The 25118-nt window shown below is 44.7% G+C and overlaps 1 protein-coding gene across 1 annotated transcript; it reads left to right on the top strand.

Annotated features, from left to right (window-relative positions):
* The first annotated feature begins 67 nt into the window (after positions 1 to 67).
* Positions 68 to 24076, top strand: LOC121459696 (splicing factor 3A subunit 1). The gene is made up of 16 exons (XM_041669671.1): positions 68 to 258; positions 3158 to 3279; positions 9215 to 9422; positions 10368 to 10625; positions 14325 to 14399; positions 15928 to 16078; positions 16935 to 17128; positions 18067 to 18184; positions 18614 to 18799; positions 19494 to 19615; positions 19695 to 19940; positions 20457 to 20664; positions 21104 to 21258; positions 22485 to 22586; positions 22700 to 22771; positions 23425 to 24076. The coding sequence occupies exons 1-16, from the start codon at positions 196 to 198 to the stop codon at positions 23524 to 23526; spliced, it is 2382 nt and encodes a 793-aa protein (XP_041525605.1). The 5' UTR covers positions 68 to 195; the 3' UTR covers positions 23527 to 24076.
* The last annotated feature ends 1042 nt before the right edge of the window (positions 24077 to 25118 follow it).

Here is a 25118-nt window from a genome sequence, read left to right as displayed (position 1 = left end):
CGTGCCCGCGCTACGGGGTGGGAAGTGCGCCAAGGCCGGGGGGCGGGGCCGGAAGTGTGTTCACTGCCTTCCGCGGCTTTCCGCTGGGTCGCAGCCATCTTGCCATTGCGTTGTAGCCTTCGTGTGGGGAGCTTAACCTCACCGCCGTACCGGTTGTCACCCTGAGGCGGACTGGCAGCTCTGAGCGTCGCAGTCATGCCCGCCGGACCCGTGCAGGCGGTGCCTCCGCCGCCGCCAGTAGCTACTGAGCCCAAACAGGTACCGCGCCCCGTGCTCCTCAGCCCGCTGCCCCGGTGTAGGCCTCGTCCCTCCCCTCCCGCGCGGGCTCTACGGCACTCCTGCTGGAAGCCCAGGCAGCCCTGAAGGACGTGAAGGGACTGCAAGTCCCAGGAGTCAACGCGCTGCGTTGCCTTCTGGTCCCAAAAAGCTCCCTAGAACCGGAATTGTCAAAGAAGCTTGCGGACTTGCAGCCTAGGCTTCACCTGGGAGCTTATTAGAATCACGAAGCCTCCGCTCTAAACCTTATTTTAACCCGATCCCAAGCTGTTTCGTTCAGATGTGAGAAGCATTGGGCCTGTCTGTTCACTGTGGCTTTTGGGCCTCCCCGTCGCTCAGCATTTGTCCAGTAATCGCTAATTTCCTAGATTGCCTTATGTCTTTTTCGTTTTTCCCAAACACCTACGAGGTGCTTTTCCTAAACCGGACAAGGATCCAGTCTTCATCATTGGAGAACGGATGAGGCGTAACTCCTGCCTTAAGAGAGAGCCCAGACTAGTGAAAGTACAGGCATGCATGAACACTCAATGTTTATTTTCTGTGTCGGTGTTAAGTGATAAAATGTCAGGCAGCCTTTAAAAGCTCTCAAGGCTGGGCCCATGACACTCGTCAGTAATCCCGGCATTTGTGGGTCTAAGGCAGGAGGATCATGAATTGAAGGCTAGCTTGGACTACAGGGCGAGACCCAAAAGCTAACAGATTGCTGAGGTGGAAGTATGTGGGTTGGATACAAATAAGCCATGAATTTAACCAGCACTGCTTGCTGGAGCAGAGGGGAAATGAATGTGAGGAAAGTCCGCAGGAGTGAGAGGTGAGTGGCTGTTTTGCAGGAAAGAATAACAATGAAGAGTGATGGGGGAAAGGAAATTAGTCAACATACACTTACCGGGCACATACTATATGCTGATTGTTGCTTTGGGTTCAGAACACAATCCCAAATATGACAGATAAAGCCCATGTCCTTTCTCCAAACGTTTACGTATTTGTATGCTTGTGTATTTTCATTGACACTGGGGAATAACAGACAAGGTGATACCAAATAATAGTTACACCACGGTAGAGTCAGGTGCTCCCTCTTTTCTCAAAGGTACGTGAACAAGTGTGGCTCAAGTACAAATTTGGGATAATGGTGGTAGGATTTGAACATGTCTATGAGGACAGTGGGAGATAGTTTAGGCTGGATAGTGCCATTTGTGTTTCAGAAACATAGACTTGCAGTGCTGTAAAGAGGGGGACGAGAAACAGTTAACCGTATCCCAAAGACACTGAGGGTTTGAGGGATGGGCAAGTGTTTGTCCCAGAATGGTGTTGGCACAGGCTCTCCAGCCAAAGTGATGTGCTAGAATCCTGATTCTGTCTGGGGGCCAGGCACAAGTTTGTTATTCCTGTGGTCTGGAGTAAGAACACTTCAAGGTTGGCATCAGGATCCTAAGAGCTAATACGCTTCAAGTGCCTGGGGTGTACTTTGTGTTTGGTGAATTAGGGAGGCTCAGGAGACCTGGAAAACCATTCTAAAGCTTGGTGGTATTCAAGACTTGCCTGGGAGATTGATGTAGGCAGGATTTTTCAGCCTAAAGTAGGGAAAGGAAATGTAGAACATAGTTCTCAAGAGTGTCTGGCTGAAGACAGAATACTGAGAAGAAATCGTAAACCATATGTTTAGAGCAGTGATTCTTGGCCTTCCTAATGCTGCAGCCCTTTAATGCAGGTCTTTGTGCTGTAACCCCAAACCATGAAGCCATTTTTGTTGCTTTCATAATTGCATTTTGCCACTGTTATTAATCATAAATATCTGATATGTAGGATGGTCTTAGGCGACCCCTATGAAAGAAAGGGACGTTCAACTCCCAAAGGAGTCGAGTCCCACAGGTTGAGAACTGCTGGTTTAGAGGTTTCCAGTGTATAGGTTAAGAGGTAAAATGTAGAAGACAGAAGACAAGGCTCCCGCAGCTGCCAAGAATATTTGAATTGAGCAATCAGGAAGCAGAGACAGGCGGATCTCTGTGAGTTTGGGGCCAGCTTGGTCTACAAAGTGAGTTCCAGAACAACCAGGGCTGCACAGAGAAACCCTGTCTCAAAAACCCCCTAAGTAAATAAATAAATAAATAAATAAATAAAATACTTGAAGTAAATGAGATGGAGTAGAAACTTGTAATGTTCAGCTGCCAGAGGAAGAACAAGGGGAAGGCAGCAGCCCAGAGGAACATGAAGATGGAGGGAATCCCAGTTTTTTAAGATGAGAGCCCAACTCTTAACTGAGAGGAAGAAGAAGCTGCTGGATAAAGCATTAAAGAACCGTTGGTGTCAAATTCCATTGAAGCTCCACAAACCATTTATGCATTTAACAGTGGCTAGGTTTATGGAACTGGTGGATAAAAAAATGGACAATTAAGACAAAATGATCTATCAGCCAGACTTTTTTCTTCTTCTTTTTTCTCTCCTTTATTTCTGTTTGTGTTAAGTATAGAACCTAGTACCTCATGCAGGGTAAACACATTAAACTGCTGAGCTGCTCTTTGGCAGACAGTCATTAAGTATTCTGTGAAAGACGCAATACTAGATTCAGGGCTAAAGACATGGCCTTTTGGATGCTAAGGGTATAATCAGTTCCTTGTTTAGCATGTGTAAGGCTCTAAGTTTCAGCCCTATGTCAGCAAATAAGCAAAAAAAAAAAAAATTGTGTATCTGATCACACCAGTCTGCCTGTCTGAAGGGTAGCCAAGAAAGCCATTCTTTTCCCTAGCTCTTGGGAATGGCCCCATATAAGAAGTCTGCAGGACAAAGACTATTGTCAGCCATGTCTTGGAGAAATGCTAGAAGCTGGTTTATGATAGCCTAACCCAAACCAGGAATTTGAAGATCTTTTCTTTTGTTTTCACAGCCAGTTGAAGAAGAAGCAACATCAAAGGAGGAATCCACTCCCTCCAAGCCAGTGGTAGGGATTATTTACCCTCCTCCAGAGGTCAGGAATATCGTTGACAAGACTGCCAGTTTTGTGGCCAGGTAACAGCTGCTTCTGCACAGTGGGTTGGGGAAAATTGTAACATAAAGAAAGGGCTTTGAGGGGGAGGGAAATGGGAGGCTGGGAGGAGGTGGAAACTTGTTTTTTTTTTTTTCTCCTTTTCTCAATAAATAAATAAATAAAAAAGAAAGGGCTTTGAGTCAGCACAAAGGCAGTATGATTTTTTGTTTTTTTGTTTTCTTGTTTTTCTTTTTCAAGACTCTGGCTTAGGCTTGTTAGTTCCTCCAAAACCACAGTAGGGCCTGGAGGTGGGCAATAAGCAGGACTGGTGTCTTTGACATGTAACAGCAGTAACCACAGTGAGAGCCATACCCAACTGTATAGTCACCAGGAGTTTCAGCTTCCAAAACAAGCCTGAGGGAATTCCTGGTGGCTTCTTTTCCCTGATGATGTGTATGCTGTGTTTGGCTGCTGACCAGAGGAGATAGAAGGCAGAGTTGATCATTCTCCTTGTGTAAGGAGCCGTATACGATCACTTGAGGTGAGTCAGAAGCGAGCTGATAGGACTGAGTAAAGCTCAGTTATGTTCTAAACACTTCGTTAATCTTTCTGGGCAGGGTGGACATTGGTCAGGCTTTTCCCCAACCTCTTCATCCTACATCCTTAGATGTAATCTTCAGGCCCACTTGACTCCAAAGGCCAACACATCCCACAGATATATCCAGTCTGCAGATGTTTTGTTTGTCTTTAGAATCTTTCTTTAAAATTCCTATTACCACGCTTAAAAATGAAGTGATTTCACAATCTGTCTGGATTTCTGGCTTTTCTTGAACTAGACTGCTTATATGAGTACTACATGGCCCTGAACAGTGTCTAGGGACATATGCTGTGTTAGGCCCACATTCATAGTCACTCCCCTGAGGCAACGTCTCTACCACCTTGTATCATTTAATAGGTGTTTCTTTCCCAACTTCCTACTCAAGTAAAGAGGTTGTTTGACATCTTTCGCAGTGTCCACTCCATGAGAGTTTATGTCACTTTAAACTTAGACTTTCACCTAAAAACTGCCCTAAAATTAGGACATTGGGTATTATGTTTAGTTGGCTAATGTTTCATAGCAACATTAATGCCTTTGCCGTTTCTCCTGTGATGTTAATAATTGGGAAAAGGGTGTTGCATAAGGAATAGGTGCAATCTTACTGTCAGGACAATTCCTGCCAGCTGTTGTCACCTTTTCCTGTTTCCTTCTGCTCTTAGCATCCTTTTTTGGATGTGGTAATACCAGCACAAATACTATCATGTCTTGATTTTTCTTGCATGCTAAATTGTAAACATTTCCTACACTACTCTATGATTTCCCTCATGCTGGATGCTTTCTATAAAGAGGGATGCAAGGTGTTGAGACTATGTTTTCTTGAGATTGTTTCCAGTGTTTCCACTTGGTCAGTGAAGCTGTAAGAAGAGTTCGAACATTGTTTTTTCTTCTTAGATGCTTTCTTTAGAAGAAAATCCCATGTGAAACATTAGTGGCTAAGAGAGCATTAAAAGAACAATGCTAAGGGCTGGGAAGATGGCTCAGTTCAGTAAAGTGCCTGTCAAGAAAGTACAAGATCTTGAATTTGTATTTCTGGTTCTTATGTAAAAGCAAGATTTAGTGATACGTATTTCTGGTAACCGCAGTACTGGGGAATGGAGACTGGCAGATTCCTGGAGCTTCCTGGCCAGGAAGTCTATCAAATTATTGTGCTTCAGATTCAGTGAGAGACCTTGTCCCTTGCCTCAAAAACTAAAGTGGGGCCCGTGTGTTGATGCACTCTGAAGACAGAGGCAGGTCAATCACTGAGTTTAAGGCCACCCTAGTAGCATTTCAGGCCAGCTAGACACTATCAGACACTATCTAAAATAAATATATAGATAAATTTAAATAAGGTGGGAAATGATAGACACCTGATAGCATGTCAACCTCTGGTATCCACAGGCTTGTGTGCACACATGTATGCAAGTGACTTTCCAATAATTGTGTCATGCTCTGCTGCCATAGACAGAAAAGCATGACTTAGTTCTCTTAAAAAGAAAAACCTAAAGCCGGGCGGTGGTGGCGCACGCCTTTAATCCCAGCACTCGGGAGGCAGAGGCAGGCGGATCTCTGTGAGTTCGAGACCAGCCTGGTCTACAAGAGCTAGTTCCAGGACAGGCTCCAAAACCACAGAGAAACCCTGTCTCGAAAAACCAAAAAAAAAAAAAAAAAGAAAAACCTATCACTGTATAGTGATGCACACCTGTAATCCCGGTGGTAGTGAGGATTTGGAGACTAGTTTGGCTATTTCTTTTCAAAGAAAGGAAATAGGAACTGGAGGAGTGGCTCAAACATTGGGACCACTTTCTGCTCCTACAGAGGACCTGAGTTTGTTTCCCCGCACCCATGTCAGGCAACTCACAATCTGAGTAACACACATAGACACAAACTATATTTTTGGAAAAGGAAAACAAAATGGATTGGATATTCCTTCAAGTCCCCTAATTATGTGAGGCAGAGGTAAGTGGGTCTCTGTGAGTTCAAGGCCAGCCTGGTTTACAATGTGAGCTTTAGATCAACCAAGGCCAAGATCTTGTCTTTAAAAAAAAATAAATAAAAAATAAAAAGGTTAGCCAGGTGGTGGTGGCTTATGCCTTTAATCCCAGCACTCGGGAGGCAGAGGCAGGCAGATCTCTGTGAGTTTGAGGCCAGCCTGGTCTACAGAGGTAGTTCCAGGACAGGCTCCAAAGCTACAGTGAAACCCTGTCTCAAACCCCAAAATAGATAGATAGATAGATAGATAGATAGATAGATAGACAGACAAAGAAAGAAAAAAAAGAAAGAAAAAGGTTGATTGTGTAGCTTAGTGATGGAGTGAGTGTTTATTTTTATGTACAAAGATATGAATTCTATCTCTAGTGTAAAAACACCACCGTGTTTATAAGATGGGTTTTTAACCATGGGAGTCATTTTTATAGACATTATAAATGTGAACTTGGGATGGCTCAATGGGTAGAAGGCTTGCTGTAAAGTATAGGATTTGAGTTTGAGTCTCTAGCACCACATAAAAAGTGGTATGTGTGTGTGGGTGATTGTAACCCCACCCCTGGTGGGTAAAGATAGGGAAATTCTTGGGGCCCACTAACTGGCCAGCCTGCTTAACCATAATGGTGAGCTCCAGGCTCAGTACAAGACCCTGTCACAAAAAAGTAAGATGGAAAATTGTAATTGGAGGTTTCTCTCCTGCCTGCCAGTTCCTAAATAAGCACTCAGAGGCTTAATTTTACTTATAAATGCTTGGCCAAGGCTCAGGCTTATTACTAGCTATCTCTTATATTTAAATTAACCCATATTTCTTACCTATGCTTTGCCACAGGGTTCATGACTTGTTACCTTATTTTTTACGTGTCTTGTTTCCTCAGTGGCTGGCTGTATCTCTTCTTCTGTATCTCTGCTTGGATTTCCCTCCTTGCTATGTCCTACCTTGCCATAGGCCAAAGCAGCTTTATTTACCAACCAATGAGAACCACACATACAGCATACAGAAAGACCATCCCACAGCAGAAAATGATAGAAAAGGTTACTCAGTGTCAACCTCTGGTCTCCCTGTGAGCGCTAATGAGCATATGCATTCATATTCATTCTCATTCTCTCTCTCTCTCTCTCTCTCTCTCTCTCAGAAATTGTAAATAACATCACGCTTTGAAATGAAGGGACAGGTCAGGATCTTGCTCTGGGAGAGGTATATTTAGGTCTGCTCTGCTAAACCTGGTACTCAGGAGCAGGCAGTGGGTATCTGCAACCAAATCTGGCTGAAAGGAATCTTTTCTCTGTAGGTAGGTTTTCCCAGACCTGCATTTTTCTGTCAAAAAGCTAAATTGGAAATACCTTTAAAAAGTCCCGCCAGCTGGGCTGAGTCAGAGTCAGGCTTTTCTGCTGAAATCCATTCCTTATGTTGGAAGATCTAATTCTAAAATTATCAGTAAGCCAACTTAGAGCACTGGAATTTCCTGGAATAAATACATCTGCTTTCTCATTATATCTTTCTAACTGTTTCCTGATGTGTAGAGACTATGGCTTAGGCAGCACTGCAAGAGACAACCCAGACCCCCTTTTCTAGAAGCCATTAGTCTCTCTGGGCATTTTCCAGACATGGTGACCTGATTTAGTGGGATCCAAATCAAATCTGTGTGTGGTTTACATTACATAGGGAGGTAGGAAAATGCTTCTTTCCAAAGCATGAGGTTCTAGTTGGACTAAAGCACAATTGAGACTTCATGATATTAGTCAGGCTGCAGGGTGTGACCAGAACTTGCTAGAGTCTAGGCTTTCCACAGTCTGCCATGGATGTCACAGATTGTTTTGGTGTCTAATCTTTTGTTTTTTGTTTGTTTTGTTTTAAAGATTTGTTTATTATGTATACAGTGTTTTATCTGCATGTATTCCTGCATGACAGAAGAGGGCACCACATCTTATTATAAATGGTTGCTGGGAATTGAACTCAGGACTTCTGGAAGAGCAGCCAGTGCTCTTAACCTTTGAGCCATCTCTCCAGCCCCTTTAGTGGCTGATTTTAACCATAAAGTCACCTGTGTCCTGTCTTCTGCTCTGTTTAACTGACAGGACCAGGGGTGGTGTGACAGTCTGAAGAAAGTGACCTGTCTGGCACTAATCCCTGCAGCAGTGGGAATTGGGAGTCTGGCTTGGTGTCTTCATTGTGTCCCTGAACGTAGGGTTCTGGTGACAATCAGTGGAAGCCCCTCCTAAGAGGCCAGTCATCTTCAGTGTTGGTGGAACTGCCCCTTCTAGGCTACATAGTAGTAACTATCCCCTTTGTTTGCAAACCACTGTATTCAAAAAGTCTGGAGCATTTCCTTAATCACTACTTACACAAATCTCAATAATGCCTGGAGGTACATAGAGAAAATGATATTAGTGAAAATCAAAGCAAGGAATACTTTGGAGCCTTGACCTTTGTGAGACTAAGTAGTGAGCAGAAACTTGAAGGTGTCTATATCCTGTGTCTTTTTAAGGCTGTGTGCCTTTAAGCTGACACAGATGTTATATGTAAGTATGACACCTGGAACTAGGTTTGGTGGCACACTTAGTGGCTCCTGGAAGGTAAAGGCAGTCAGATCAAGGGTTCAAGGCCAGTTCTTAGCCTGGTCTATGTGAGACTGTATCTCAAAAAATCCAAACCAAAAAGTTATGACCACTTGAGTTATACCTACTGGGACTCTTAAAAATTTGGATTCCCCATTTTGTCATCGTTCTAGCGGATTGACTGCATTTCTTTTGTGTGGGTGTGAATCTGTATGTGTGCATGTGCACAAGCACACACACGGATCGGAGCACAAGTTGTGAGAGTTAGTTCTTTTCCTTTCACCATGTGGAACCAGGAGATCAAACTCAGCTTGTTCATCTTGTCAGCAAGCATCGCACCATGGCCTTATCCTGTATATATACAAAGTAAATAAATCTTGCAGAGCCTCATGAACCTTACAGAGAAACATTTCCTTTGTGGGCCTCCCAATAATAAATGAAGTTACTTTAAGCAGTGTTTGGACAAGCTATTAACATTTATTAGCTGTTTGAGTTTTTTGGGTTTTTTTTTTGTGGAGCTGGGAACCAAATCCAGGGCCTTGTATGTATTAGACAAACATTCTACATTTCTGTCACATCCTTAGTCAAAAATGTTTTATTCTAAGAAAAAAAAACAATTGTTCAGCTGGTTGTGGCAGAGGAGCTTAAGGGATGACTGGTGGGAGTGGCCAGGCCTTCATTGGCAGATAGACTGACTGCTGATTCCTAGTTACTAAACGAGGAGCTCCAGTATACCAGGGATAGACTGGTTTTGTGAGTGGGTGGTGGCACAGATATTGATACAGATGGAGGTTTGGATCTGAGTCATCACAAAGTTTGTGGTATTCATCATTTGATGTGTTAACTTTTCCCCACAGAAATGGGCCTGAATTTGAAGCCAGGATCCGACAAAATGAGATCAACAACCCCAAGTTCAACTTCTTAAATCCCAATGACCCTTACCATGCCTACTACCGCCACAAGGTCAGCGAGTTTAAGGAGGGGAAGGCTCAGGAACCCTCAGCTGCCATCCCCAAGGTTATGCAGCAGCAGCAGCAAGCCACCCAACAACAGCTGCCCCAGAAGGTTTGTAGCGCAGCCCCTCTTTGTGGGTTAGGGAGGAAGCAAGATTGGTGGGCATAATTAGCTCTGCTGTCCACAATCACCAGGGACAGAATAAAGTTACCCTTGTCTTTCAGAATCACTGATAGTACATAGTACTTTTTGAGCACTTGTTGGTCAAGCTCTGTGCTCTGGGCCCAGATCATGAAGAGCCCAGTGGAACAACTATTTAACAGATGATGAAGCTGAGGCTTGTCCAAATATGATCTATCAATTCAAGGTGTGAGTTAGTTGTAGTGTGAGAATAACGTTTTGGCCTGGATGAGCTAAAGGAGGTGATTTAGCCTTGTACCATTCCTTCCCTTTTGTTTGGGCGGTTCCAGTACCCAGTTTGTGCTGGGGCCCAGGAGTGTTGAAGCCAGCACTAGTCAGTAAAGATAGAAAGTGCCAATGCAGTTTGTTTACTGTGTAGAACTGGCCTGGTCTCTTCATTTTACACAGCTCCCAGACTTTTGTGGGAAAAGCAGCCTTTTGTTTAGCCATGAGAAAAATTGAAGTCATGTTTGAAGACCTTGCATTTTGATTGCTGCTTGTAGGGCCTAAATTTCTCATTGTAAAAAACAGCCATAGTATCTATTCTGTCTGCCTCGTGGTTCTCTTGGAGGTCATTGATGTACTTTATGCAATGGGATTTACTACAGAACACATGGGTCTTACTGTATAGCCTCTTAAGTTAGATTTTACAGCCTGTTTCCTTTGTATTTTTGCCACCTCTTTAGGCCTTTAATTTCAGGATGGGAGCAGAGATGTAGATACTTGAAGCAGTAGTTGGGTGAGACTCCAATGCCCTTGGGTGCCAGTCTTCTCATAGCAAGTCCCAGTGATGCTCAGTTAATAAAACATTGGAGTCTTTGGCCATTCTGCACAGTTAGTTTACTTCTGTTCTGTTCTTATTCAACGCTGTCTTAGGTCCAAGCCCAGGTGATCCAAGAGACCATAGTACCGAAGGAACCCCCTCCTGAGTTTGAATTCATCGCTGATCCCCCCTCCATCTCAGCCTTCGACCTGGATGTAGTGAAGCTGACAGCTCAGTTTGTGGCCAGGAATGGGCGCCAGTTTCTGACTCAGCTGATGCAGAAAGAGCAGCGCAACTATCAGTTTGACTTTCTCCGTCCGCAGCACAGCCTCTTCAACTACTTCACAAAGCTGGTGGAGCAGTATACAAAGGTGCTGGGTTGGGGCAGAGGGTAGTGTCTCACACTGGGAGTATAGCATTCACCTTCTGTCAACAAGGACATTGCTTTGTGGGTATCTGGGCAAAAGTGAATCCCAGCTTAGTGTAAAGTGTGTGTGTGTTTAAGACTGTAGGTGCTGCTGGGCGGTGGTGGTGCACGCCTTTAATCCCAGCACTTGGGAGGCAGGGGCAGGGGGATCTCTGTGAGTTCAAGGCCAGCCTCGTTTACAGAGCAAGTGCCAGGACAGGCTCCAAAGCTACAGAGAAACCCTGTCTCGAAAAACCAAAAAAAAAAAAAAAAAAAAAGACTGTAGGTGCTTTTTGTCTTTCCATGGAGCACACTTTGGGTCAGAGAACAGCGTTCAGCTCCCCCTTCCACTGAGGATCAAACTCAGTACATCGGGTTTGCATAGCTTGTGCTTTTACCTGCTGAACCATCTCAGAGACTCTAAATCTTTATTGTGCTTTTTGTTTGTTCTTTTAAAGACAGGATCTCACTGTGTGATTCTAACTTAGTTAACCTTGAACTCACTATGTAGATCAATCTGGCCGCAAGCTCAGAGATCCCTGGGATTAAAGGCACACCTCCCTCCCCTGACAGCAGCTTCAGTCGTTATCTCTTTAAATCTTGTTATTAAGGAGACGTGTTTATGAAGCATTATTAGGTGGCCATCTGCTGTGTGACAGGACTAGGTAGCACTAGCTGCTTTTAGGTGTATTACATTTTCACTTGTCTACTGTATGGCCTGAGAAGCAGGCTTTTTCTTTATATAGTTGCTTCCTATTAATTTAATCCTCAAAAACTTTAGTGATGTTTCCCCAGTTTTCACAAGCAGAAATGGATTAAGAAAGATGATTTTATGGGGCTACAGTTACACCTCGGTTGTTGAGTACTGTTCTAGCATGGATTCTATTAATTAATTAGTTTTGCTCTGGATTAAGTGCTAGATAAAGACCAAAAAAGGAATGAAATGCAAAGTCATCAGAATGTCTACAGTCTCAGGCTAGTAAGCAGTGTTGTTGAGATTCAAACCTTTGTTATTTTTACCCAGTGAAGTAATTTATACCAGGAAAGTTCAGTATGAGTTTACTAACATTGAAAACATGTACAACATATTCCCATTTGGCCCTGGTGATGTGTAGCCTGGGTTACAAACTAAAACCGTTTTGTTTGTGTTTTGTTTTGTTTTGTTTTTTGTTTTCTGAGACAGAGTTTCTCTGTAACAATCCTTGCTGTCCTGGAACTTTCTTTGTAGACCAGACTAGTCTTGAACTCACAGAGATCTGCCTGCCTCTTCCTCCTCCCGTGTGCTGACATTAAAGGCATGCACTATCACTGTCCCACTTTTTTTTTTTTTTTTTTTTTGGGTTTTTCGAGACAGGGTTTCTCTGTGGTTTTGGAGCCTGTCCTGGAACTAGCTCTTGTAGACCAGGCTGGTCTCGAACTCACAGAGATCCACCTGCCTCTGCCTCCCAAGTGCTGGGATTAAAGGCGTGCGCCACCACCGCCCGGCTCCCACTTTTTTTAAAAAAATATTTATTATTTATTATGTATACAATATTCTCTCTGTGTGTATGCCTGCAGGCCAGAAGAGGGCACCAGACCTCATTACAGATGGTTGTGAGCCACCATGTGGTTGCTGGGAATTGAACTCAGGACCTTTGGAAGAGCAGGCAATGCTCTTAACCGCTGAGCCATCTCTCCAGCCCCTACTGTCCCACTTTGAAATTGTGTTTAGAACAGAATCTGACATGGAAATCTGGTATTTAAAATTAATTAATCAGTTAGCTGGGTATAGTAACTAACACTTCTAATGCTAGCTCTAGGAAGACTGGGGCATGAGGATTATCAGGAGTTCTAGGCCAGCCTGAGCTCTTTAAGAGACTTTCTGCTTTAGAAATCAATTTTTTCTTTTTTTTTTAAGATTTATTTATTTATTATATATACAGTGTTCTGTCTGCATGTATACCTGAAGGGCAGAAGAGGGCACCAGATCTCATTATGGATGGTTGTGAGCCACCATGTGGTTTCTGGGAATTGAATTCAGGACCTCTGGAAGAACAGCCAGTGCCCTTAATCGCTGAGCTATCTCTCCACCCCTAGAAATAAATTATAATGGGTTACAAAGGGCACTCACTGGTATATGATTACCAATGGCACATTTTTCTTGTTTTCCTTTTTAGTAAGATGGTCTATAAATCTGTTCTTAATATTTAGAAATGGTGTTAAAGATCTAAATTAAAAGAATTCTTAAGGACTAGCTCTATATAAAATTAAAGATATAAAAATGTAGCCAGGTGGTGGTGGTTCATGCCTTTAATCCCAGTACTCAGGAGGCAGAGGCAGGTGGATCTTTGTGAGTTCAGGGCCAGCCTGGTCTACAAGAGTTAGTTCCAGGACAGCTAGCTGTTAAATAGAGAAACCCTGTCTTGGGGGAGGAGGGTTATCTTTAGAATCTAGAAGTTAGTAGAACAATAACTGAAATTCAAAGCCAAAGGTTACTGTAAGTACACAGTATCAGGTTTTTGTGGATTTTTATATTTTATTTATTTTTACTTTGCATCTCTGCACCACTCATGTGCCTGGTGCCATCAGATTTCCTGGAACCAGAGTTATAGATGGTTGTGAGCTACCATATGGGTGCTGGGAATTGAACCAAGTCCTCTAAAGAACAGACACTGCTCTTAGCTGCATGCCATCTCTTTAGCCCCATAATATCAGTTCTAAGTAAAGGCCTGGGTTCAGTTTGAGCTGCTTCCATAGTTAGAAATCCTTAGTCTCTATTTTGTTATTTTTTTCTCTCCTTCTCTAAATTTGGATTATTGTTATTGACTCATAATTGAAGGCACTAGTGTCTACTCATGGAAAGCTGTTATAGCAGGTAGATTCTAGGGATAAAGGTATAAGGGGAGCAAGGTAAAATTGTGCCGCTTTATGAGTGGAAGTAGATACTGCTGGGACAATTGGAATGGTTGTTAGAATAAAGGCAGTCGGTGTCCTTGGTAAATGCACGTTAGACATTGGGTAATGAGTAGTGAGAAGACAGAAATCTGTCTTCATGGAGTTTTTTAGTTGGGAGGAGAATACAAGTGAAGTGTCCTATGTGTTTCAGATGGAGATAGATATTCTAGATCAGAAGGCAGGGGTTGGAAGTTCTGGGAAGTAGGGAGGAGGTGGTTGCAGTCTTGAACAGGACAGTAGAGAGGACTGAATGATTTTTTTTTTTTTTTGGTTTTTCGAGACAGGGTTTCTCTGTAGCATTGGTGCCCGTCCCGGAACTAGCTCTTGTAGACCAGGCTGGCCTCGAACTCCCAGAGATCCCCCTGCCTCTGCCTCTGCCTCCCGAGTGCTGGGATTAAAGGCATGCGCCACCACCGCCCGGCTGATATTTTCAAAATGATCGGAGCGCATCAGTGTCATGTCAGCAGCCATAATGTAGCATGTTCTGGATAACCTGCCAGTGGCTTACATGCTTTACTGGGAATCATGGAAATGGCCTTCTCTAAAGTAGTGGTGTCAACATTTGGAGAAGGAAATATAAGTTCTAGCTGTTAAATAATTTGCACACTCTTGACATGTAGAGTTGGGATTGAGGCTAAGAATCCATCTCTTATGTTCTGTGATGGGCCTGGGAAGGCTGCTTCTTTGTTTATATTGTGATTTACTGACAGTTGCTGTAATTCTCTTTCAGATCTTGATTCCACCCAAAGGCTTATTTACAAAGCTCAAGAAAGAGGCTGAAAATCCCCGAGAAGTTTTGGACCAGGTAAACACAGGATTTCCCAGTACCAGGTACCAACGTATCAGGTTCTTTATGTGGGTTTTGTTTTTGTTTAGAAACCTAACCTGTCTTTGAGGCAGTACAGGTTGACCTTCTCTAACCTTCAGGCCATGTGTATGAGGTGCGTATGGAATGTAATGACCTTCAGGTTAGGCATGGGTTCTATCCCTGGTACATCTCATTCAACATGTGAATATAAATATTCCAAAATTAGACACACTTCAGTTCCCAAAGCATCCCAGGTAAGGGATAGTCAGCTTGAACCTAGTTATAGAGTGCTGAGAAGAAAAGCCTTGTGATGACTACGAAGTCCAGTTAGAAGTTTAGCAAGTTTCTCTTCCCTACTTTAGGCAGAAACTTCCTCCCGAGCGGATCGCCGGGTGAGAGATGGTAGGTGCCTTCTGAAGTCACCAGGCTCTCACAGTTGAGCAGGCATATTGGGTGGTGCTGTTTGGTTTTAACTGTGAGGTGACTGCTTCTCAGACACTTAGATTGTTGCTGCTTTTGAAGATAACAGGGTTTCTTTTCTTTTTAATTTTTAAAAATGTTTTGACAGATATAGTGTCGCACCTCTAATCCCAGAACAACTTCAAGGCCACTCAGGGGCTACAGAGTCTCAAAAAAACAAAGCTCCCCCTCCCCCCAAATCTTTGATAGTTTCATATACACTTCTATAATTTTTAGATGTCTTCATCCAACCTGCCTCTTTCACTGAAACCCTTTTTCAATAAGGTCCCCTCCTTTCTTGTCATCTTTTTGTGTGACCCTGATGCGTTTATTGGAGTTGCTTACATGGACATGGGATAAGAGATTATTTACTGGAACATGGCCAGTTCACCAGCAACTGCAACACTGCAGAAAATGATAGCCTTACTTAAGGCACCCTTAATTGCCAGTAGTTCCTCAGGGAAGAATGCCTTCCTCCATTTGTACTGGACCGCTGATGGGTCCAGTATTTTGCAGGTAACCACAGCTACCGTGAGTTCATGAGTCCAGTGGCTTTGTTATGTCCAGAAGATGTCTTTTTGCTGTACATTTCCCCATCTTCTGACTCTTACGTTCTTTCTACTTCCTCTTCTATAAATGTCCACTGAGCCTTGGAAGGAGTAATATGAATGTCCTCTTTAGGGCTGTATACTACTTTCACTTACCCTTGGCTTTTGACCAGTGCCTGCATTAAATACCACAAAGTTTAATAAGAGGTTTCTCTGCTGAGACCTAATCATGAACAATTAACAACATGACCATCTTGCAAAAGAATAAAAAAAGGTAACAGGATCCCCCTAGGGCGTATGACACTTGCAGCCACTAGCTCTTGACAAGGCTTAAAGTACCACTTAACCAGGTTTTCATGCACTTTTGCTGCAAGAGTTTGCTGCTGTGAGTGCAGAGGCCTTTGCCAGCTCTGGTGGGACACTAGAAGTTTTCTCCTTGTGAATATAGTTGCCTCTTGGTCTGAAGGTGAAGCCCTGAAGCCTCATAAGAGGCATCTTGCTATTTTCTAATCCTGTAGGTGTGTTACCGAGTGGAATGGGCCAAATTCCAGGAACGTGAGAGGAAGAAGGAAGAAGAAGAGAAAGAGAAGGAACGAGTGGCCTATGCTCAGATTGATTGGCATGATTTTGTAGTGGTGGAGACAGTGGATTTCCAACCCAATGAGCAAGGTAGGTCTAGGAGGAGAGTACCTTCGTGTGGAAGCCAGGAAGTCTGGTGCTCCTGGGAGCAACAGAGCCAGGCACAGACTTTATTAGTGTGTTGCTTCCCTGTGTTCCAGAAAGGGAAACATTGTTCATTTGCCCAAGTTAAATGCAATTCAACAGCTGGTTACTATGTTAGACTCTGCAGATAATAAAATCAGACAGTTTCCCAGCCTTTGGGGCATTCACAGGACAAGGAATGCCTTTTCTTGTTTTTTTGTTTGTTTGTTTGTTTTAGGAGATGACATATTAATCAGTTTTCCAGAGGAACTGATATAATGAATCATGCTCTCTCTGTCTCCGTCTGTCTGGATTTATTAGAGTGATTTACAGCCTGTGGTCTAGCTAGTCCAACAATGGCTGTCTCCAATAGAAAGTCCAGGATGCTGGATGTCTCAGCTGGTCTTCAGTCTAACTGGAATTCTGACTAGGGAAAGAATGCCTCAGCAGCCGGATAGGCAAACCTTCTATCAAGAATGAGGACAAGCAGGCAAAAAGCAAAATCTTCTTTCTTTAATGTCCTTTTATACAGGTTATCACCAGGTGCAGCCCAGATTTAGGTTGTGTCTTCCCACCTAAAATGGTCAATCAGAAAAATCCTTCATAGGATTTTAGTTAATTCTAGATATAGTCAAGTTGACAACCAAGAATAGTCATCACACAGAGTCTCAATGTAGTCCTGGTTGTTCTAGAACTCACTTTGTAAATCAGGCTGACTATAAACTCACAGAAAGTCTGCTTGCCTCAGCCAAGTGTTGGGATCAAAGGTGTTTGCCACCATGCCCAGCTCAGAATGCCATTGACCCTGGCTTACCCCTTTTAGGAAACTTCCCTCCCCCAACAACACCAGAGGAACTGGGAGCCCGAATCCTCATTCAAGAGCGCTATGAGAAGTTTGGGGAAAGTGAGGAGGTGGAGATGGAAGTTGAGTCTGATGAGGAGGATGAGAAGCAGGAAAAGGCTGAAGAGCCTCCTTCCCAGCTGGACCAGGATACTCAAGTACAGGACATGGATGAGGTAAATTCCCCGGTGGTTTTAGCCTACCTTTCTCCTGGAGTCCAAGAGGTTAGGTGATGCTCTCCTAGTCCAAGGTTCCATTCTTTGAGGCTCAAAAGATGGTGAGCTCCTGGGCTGGAGAGATGGCTCAGCCGTTAAAGGCTAGGCTCACAACCAAAAGATGGTGAGCTCCGGAGAAGGCCAGACTGACTGCTGCTGTTTAAACCCAGGCAGCCCAACACATCTTTCCAGCTCCAGCAACAAAGATCAGTTCATAGGAAAGATTTGAAAGCTGTGCCGGCCTTGTATAATCTGTTGCTTTCCCTTTGGCTCAGCATTCCTGCTCCCAACCTACGCCCTTCACCAACACTGTTAGGGAACCATATTACCCTATGCTTTTATGCCTTTTTAGCACTTAGGTCTAAAAGATCACTAGTTCCCTAACTTGTCTAAATGTAGCCTACATGTCCTTTCAGAGATTTCTACCCTCTTTCAGCATGGCCCTCCCAAGTAGGCACAGAGTCCTGAGCCAAGCTGCTTTCCCCACTCTGAAAGAATCTGTGTACTGCTTGAGAAGAAAGGGCCCCAGTGTCTGTGGGAATTGACTTTTTTTCTCCCTCCCAGCATTGCTCTGGAAGCAGCTACCATTGAGTACTAACTTGGCCCCTGTATTCCTCTTCTGTGTGTTAAGTGCCTTTGGCCTCTTGGGATCGCCTGGTGCCAACCACTGGAAGTGCTTGGGAGGAGTGTTAGCACCATAGTCCCTGATGCTTCCATTCATGTTGTGAGGAAACAGCTTGGCTTGCTGCCAGTTGACCTCAGCTACCCCAGAAGGCTTAGCAAATAGATGCTGGCTGGCAGGGGCCAAGGCTCATTGGCACCCTGAGAGTTGCCATAGTCTTGAGCTTTGGGAAAGCGGCCTTTCATCTCCTAGGTTGTGCCACTGCCTTGCTTTTCAGGGTTCAGATGATGAAGAAGAAGGACAGAAAGTGCCTCCACCCCCAGAGACACCCATGCCTCCACCTCTGCCCCCAACTCCAGACCAAGTCATTGTGCGAAAGGACTATGATCCCAAAGGTAGGGCCTGCCTCCCAGACCTTGTGCTGCTAAAGAAAGTCCTGTATGGTCTTGTGTGTTCTTCAGATGGGCTATTTCTTTTTTTTTTTCCCCCCGAAGTTAAAAACAATTTGTTACATTCTGGCATGTTCCTTATTCACAGAATATTATATGATTTATTCACCATATTAATGTATAGAGACTTAACAAATTATTTCAACATAGGCATAGCTGTAATTTAGCCAGATGGGCTGGTTCTAGAAGGACTTGTGGTGACCCCATGTTACAAGCCTCGTGGTGGGAAACACAAGTAGTCCTCTCCAGTTTCGGGTTTCTGATGTGAAGGTGGTACTGGATGAATGTTTTCAGTGAATGACGTTTGAATACACCACAATCTTAACTTGAACTACCGTTTAGAATTCTCACTTAGACACCTCTGTTTTCTCTTAGCTTCCAAGCCTCTTCCTCCAGCTCCTGCTCCTGATGAGTATCTTGTATCCCCCATCACTGGGGAGAAGATTCCTGCCAGCAAAATGCAAGAACACATGCGTATTGGGCTTCTTGACCCTCGTTGGCTGGAGCAGCGAGATCGCTCCATCCGAGAGAAACAGAGTGATGATGAGGTTTATGCACCAGGTGAGGTGGAGGGTCCCATCCCATAGCTTGCTTATGTAGACACAGAAAGCTTGAGGTCAGTGAGAGTTTGGGAGATAGGTGCAACCAATGTTAATGCAAAAGAAATCTTTATTTTCCAGCATATACTGAATTCTCCAAAGGCTGGTACTGCCTGCTGATACTCTGTAACAAAATACTGGCAATAGCTGGGAGGGATACTTAGTCTTTTGCTATCTTGGACAGACTTGTAATTGAAATTCTCTTCTTGAGTGACACTCACAAGTCTTATTGCCAAAGCAGCAGGATAGGGCTTCATGTGGAGGTGCATATCTTTAAATTCAGCATTCTGTAGACAGAGGCAGGTGGATCTTTGTGAGTTTGAGGTCAACGTGGTCTACACGTTGGAGAATTCTAGGACAGCCAGCACTACATAGAACCTTTAAAAAGACAACAGGATAGGAAGGGGGCTGCCGAGGGTTAGGGACTGGGTCTTTAATCCTGTTAGTAAGGACTGGACAAGCACCAGGTCTTTAGGATTACTCCTTCTTTGGCAACCCTCCCAAGACTCTCATCCAAACGGATGAGAGTGTCTTATTGGAGCTGAAAGCCAGCCAGTACTGTGGATCCAACCTCCACACTACATTCCCAGAAAACTGCTGACTTGCCAAAGGGCGCCAGCTTTAGCTTCCCTTTCTCTCCATTCTATTGTGTACAGGTCTGGATATTGAGAGCAGCTTAAAGCAGTTGGCTGAGCGCCGTACTGACATCTTTGGGGTAGAAGAAACAGCTATTGGTAAGAAGATTGGTGAAGAGGAGATCCAGAAGCCAGAGGAAAAGGTACAATTCCAAAGAGTCTCCCACATGTGGGCTCAGTTCCAAGAGTCCTGGCAAACTGTATCTTTGCTTTCCCATGCAGGTGACTTGGGATGGCCATTCAGGTAGCATGGCCCGGACCCAGCAGGCTGCCCAGGCCAACATCACCCTCCAGGAGCAGATTGAGGCCATCCATAAGGCTAAGGGCCTGGTGCCAGAAGACGACACTAAGGAGAAAATTGGCCCCAGCAAGCCCAATGAAATTCCCCAGCAACCACCACCTCCATCTTCAGCCACCAACATCCCCAGCTCAGCACCCCCGATCACATCAGTGCCCCGGCCACCTGCAGTGAGTCAGAAGCCACCCTGTGATCAAGTGTTTTAAACTTTGGTCCTTAGGGTGGGATGATGTCTGGGAAGGGCAACTGTTTTAGAGTATGGCCTGAATGCTAATTTGTTCACTTGAAAGTAGAAACTTGTAGCTTTGTCTTCCACTGCAAAGGAACATTGCAATAGGGAGTGAGCTGAGTGGCGAGGCAGATTTGAGGCAAAGAAGGGCTGTGGGCTTCATGGGTCTTTGAGAACTGGTGGCCTGTATCCAGGAGATTAAGTCAAGGTCAACCTCTTTAGTGGTACAGTCTGCCCTGAGGAGCTGGTTGAATCCGAACCACCAAGCCCCAGGTGGACAGAATATCCTGGAACTCTCAGCAGTGAGTTGTTAACATGGGCCTGATGTGAGACTTCAGTCTCAGTGATAAGCAGAGTCCACGTTGTCTAACCCCCATCTTGTGTGGCCAGTTGTTGTGCTCTTGAACCTGAGCCTTGGTTTTCTGTGACTGATGTATGGGTCTCCTCCCACCCTCAGATGCCGCCTCCAGTTCGTACCACTGTTGTATCTGCAGTACCTGTCATGCCTCGGCCACCCATGGCATCTGTGGTCCGGCTGCCTCCAGGCTCAGTGATCGCCCCCATGCCACCCATCATCCATGCACCCAGGATCAATGTGGTACCTATGCCTCCTGCTGCACCTCCCATCATGGCACCCCGCCCACCTCCCATGATTGTGCCAACAGGTCAGTCTGAGTGTTGCTTTCCTATCTGTTAGATCAGTTCACAGAACCATGACTGGTGTTAATGGCAGCTAACTATTCCTGCTGGGTATCCATCCAGAGGAAATCCAAACTGGGATCTAGGGGCCATAGTTATTGAGGGAGACAAGATATTGAGATGGCATGGCTAGTGTGTCTGCATCTGGTGGTCGGGTCCTTGACAGGCTCAGAAGCCTGACAGTTGACTATTTCTGGCTGATCTTGCCCTGCCTCTAGTCCTTTGCTGCCTAATTTGGGCAGCCTCCCAAGGCTGCCTGCCAGAGAACCTGCTGAGTGCCAGACTTACCAAGACAGAGCATTTCATACCTCTAAAGAGTAAAGCCTTTAAAAATCTCCCCAGTCCTGCCTCCTGGGCCTCTGCACCCCTTCTACGTTCATTGGGCACTGTACCATGTCTTTGCAGCCTTTGTGCCTGCCCCACCTGTGGCTCCAGTCCCAGCCCCAGCTCCAATGCCTCCTGTACACCCCCCACCTCCTATGGAAGATGAGCCTCCATCCAAGAAACTAAAGACTGAGGACAGCCTCATGCCTGAGGAAGAGTTCCTGCGCAGGAACAAGGTCTGTGATCTAGAATGCTGCCTCTTCCCTGGAGTATGTGGCAGCATTGTGGGTTGCCCAGGCTTCAGCTATTTTCCACTCCCTTTCTGTTAGCTTCTGGGATGTAGGTCAGCCAGAGGAAGCTTCTGTGTATGTGTTTAACGTGAGGTCAACAGCTGGGGGAACAGAAAGTTGTAGTGGTGGTGGTGGTGGTTCTGATAGTATGGAGTCTTGTAGAGGCCAGTGTGGAGATGCCAAGACAATATCACCTAAGTGAAGTTCAGTGAAGGAGCACTAAACTAGCTGGAGGAAGTCCTAGGCATGGCTCTTAAATTCAGTTCTACCCATGGGGCTGGAGAGATGACTCAGTGGTTGAGAGCACTGACTGCTCTTCCTCTAGAGGACCTGGGTTCAATTCCCAACACCAATAGCAGCTTATAACTGTCTGTAATTCCCAAGATCTGACACTCACATACAGACATACATGCAGGCAAAATACCAATGCACATAAAATAAAAATAAATCATTTTAAAAAAAAATTAGTTCTAACCCCAGCCCTGGGAAAGCTGCCTATTATTGTAGGATTCTGCTTGACATTCTGGACCAAGGATCCTACCTTGGCCTGCCAGTCACTAGGAAAGTTGTTAGGCGTCAGTGAGGAAACAGAGTCCCAGCTCCCACTAGATTTGCCCTGTAAATTTGATATAATTGTTTTTCCAAGACTAAGGTCTATTTTTTGAGCACCTACTAAAGGTTCAGACTGTCCTCTCTTTAGCATTCTGAGCTGCATTGAGCTCAGGCATCTTGTCCACTCTGGAGCTGAGTTGTGAGCCCAGTACTTCAGACCACATTCTTTATCCTACTGGTCCTTGGGGTTGCAGAATATTTTCACCTTAATTCCAAATTAACTAGAAAACAAGATGGGTCTATTTAAGGAAGGGAAAGGAAACTGAGCATGGTAGTATACCCTTAAAATCTCAGAACAGGAGGATTGAGGCCAGCCTGGGCTAGATATGAAACCCTGTCTAAAAACCAAAAATAAGGAAATGAAGCCTTGTGTAACGTGTTGCAAGTAGCAGCAGTAGTAAATAAAGAAATGAAGCCTTGTGTAATGTGTCTCAAGTAGCAGCAGTAGTAAATGGGGCCAGAGGGACAGGAATCACTGTTTGGATGGGCCCACTGTTAGCAGAGCATAGTTCCTGGTTGCCTTGGAGCTCTCCAGGCATAATGAGCACTGTGTTTTTCAGGGTCCAGTGTCCATCAAAGTGCAGGTACCCAACATGCAGGATAAGACAGAATGGAAGCTGAATGGACAGGGACTGGTCTTCACTCTCCCACTCACAGACCAGGTATGTATTGCCACCCCTAATTGTTATACGTGCTTGAGAGCCAATGGATTAGGTCAGATGTTTCCAGCTGGTTTTAGCAACAGAATGAGTGTGGCTTTTCTTTGGTCCCACAGGTTTCTGTCATCAAAGTGAAGATTCATGAAGCCACAGGCATGCCTGCAGGGAAACAAAAACTACAATATGAAGTAAGCCAGGGTAACCCCTGTCTTGCCCCTTAGGTTCCAGCATCTCTCTCATCCTAGAAACAATCTCCTGTTACAAAGTAGATGGGGAGAGACCTGGATGTGGCCATCTGAGCCCATCCCAGAAATGATACAGCTGGACTGCTGGGGCAGGTGAACCTGACAGTGCTGGACCTGACAGCACAGCCTAATGCGGGGTCTAAAAACCTGTTAGAACTGGATGGGGACCAGGCCAGTGATGTGATCTTAGCCTGGTTCTCTCTGCAGAGGGGGTATTCCATGTCTTCTGGGACTTCATCTCCTCCTCTGTAAAACGAGGGTGTTGAATTAGGTAATCACTAAAGGTCTTATGACCTGAGAAGTTGGCTGTTCGTTGGACTTGGTCATGGCTGACATCTTGGGGAGTTGAAAATTGAACCAGATGTTGATAAAGGTCCCTTATGTTTGTCAATATCAGCTGGAAGGAAGGAAGGGAAAGGAAAGGAAGAAAAGGAAGGAAGGAAAAAGTGTTCTAGAAGAAACCGAAGTTCTGTAATCCAGAACTGGCCTTCCCTTAAGTCTCCATATTGCTGAAGTCTAAGTATTAACAGCTATGCTCAGCTGTGTGATGTGGTCAAAGACAGGTGCCACAACTAAGACGTTTGTCTGTTTTCCAGGGCATTTTCATCAAGGATTCCAACTCCCTGGCTTACTACAACATGGCCAGTGGTGCTGTCATCCACTTAGCCCTCAAGGAGAGAGGTGGCAGGAAGAAGTAACGAGAAATTTCTGCAGTTGAGTTCCTGCCTTGGACCTCTTCTTTCACCACTTCTTCCAGGAGCTTCTCTGGAACCTCAAGCACAGCCTGTGCATTTGTTTCCCTCTTAAATCAGTTTGGAAATTCACCTTGTTCTTAGAGTTGTTGCCCACTATCTAACCTGACATGGGTAAGAATAGCAGAGCTTTCTAAGCCAGTCTGTGGAATGACTTCATGTTAGGTTCTGGATTGGAGGTTCTTCAGGAAGCCATTAGGGATGGAAAACCCAGGGCTTTCCTGCTGGACAGTTCCATAATGCCAAGTGATGGTTGGCTGATAGGATATGGTTACTGTCATTGATCATTTTGTATCATGCTTTGGTCTTTCTAATAAACCTCTTGAAGCCAGGCATGACTTGCATGCCTGTAATCCTGGGACTTGGGAAGTGCTGACAGGATAATTAGATGTTCAAAGTTACCCTCACCTGTAGAGCTTGAGGCCAGCCTGGGCTGTGTGAGATATTGTGTTAAACAAAAAGTATTTTTAAAATTAAAAACAAAACACCTCTTGGACCCTCGTGGAATCAGTTTAATAAGGTCTGTCTCTTAACCAATTGTGTCCACTACCTGGTGCTATGGAGCTCTTAGGGTCTCAGTAGTCGCGGTGTTTGGGTGTAAATTTTTACTGCCGTCAATTAGTCCTTCTTCTAAAAAACTATGGGTTGGGGAAGTGGCTCGGTGAGTGTTAGAGAGAGGCTGCTTGTTGGTTCCTGGCTGCTCTCTGCTTCTTCGTCCCAGCCACCCAGAACCGAAATAATCACACAGAAACTATATTAATTAAATCACTGCTTGGCCCGTTAGCTCTAGCTTCTTATTGGATGGATGACTCTTACATATTAATTTAATCCTTTTTTATTAATCTGTGTATTGCCACATGGCTGAGGCTTACTGGTTAAAATTCTGGCATCTGTCTCTGGTGGGGTTACGTGGCTTCTTCCTGACTCCTCCTTCTCTCTCTCAGCATTGAACTTAGTTCTGTTTTCCCCACCTAGCTCTGTTTCCCTATAGCTCTGCTATAGCCCAAAGCAGTTCCTTTATTTATCAGTGGTAATCACAGCATTCAGAGGGAAATCCCAATCAGGTGAGTAAAGTGCTTATGGCACAAAAATCCGCCTAAGCTGCTGTAACCTCTGTGCACTGGGAGGTGGAAGACTGAGCCAGAACCATCTGAAGCAGGCCAGTGAACAAGAGAGACCCTGTCTAAAGCCAGATGGAAGGCAAGGCCTGATGCCTGTAGTTGTCTCCACGTGTGTACAATGCCACACTTTTACATAGACACATTTTATATTTGTAAAGCATTGGGACCCTCTAGCATGCAGAATCCCACAGCACAAGGACCACAGTACCTGGTATAGTAGTTTCCTTCAGACCTGGAATCACCCATCCACTGATTGGCACAGTGATTTTTAGGTAGTGTTTCATCTAGTGTGAACACAGGTTGTTCTTTAGGATGTGTGTTGTTAATTATGCCATGTCTGTGGGCATATCTAAGGGCCTTTTATTTAGTTTGCTGCTTTATTGTTTTTGTTGTTGTTGGGTTTTTTGTTCGTTTGTT

Source organism: Microtus oregoni, unplaced genomic scaffold (genome assembly GCF_018167655.1).
Source record: "Microtus oregoni isolate MIOR12 unplaced genomic scaffold, Mior012 000019F_ref0000042, whole genome shotgun sequence".
Lineage (NCBI taxonomy): Eukaryota > Metazoa > Chordata > Mammalia > Rodentia > Cricetidae > Microtus > Microtus oregoni.
This window is presented reverse-complemented; position numbering and strand designations above follow the sequence as displayed.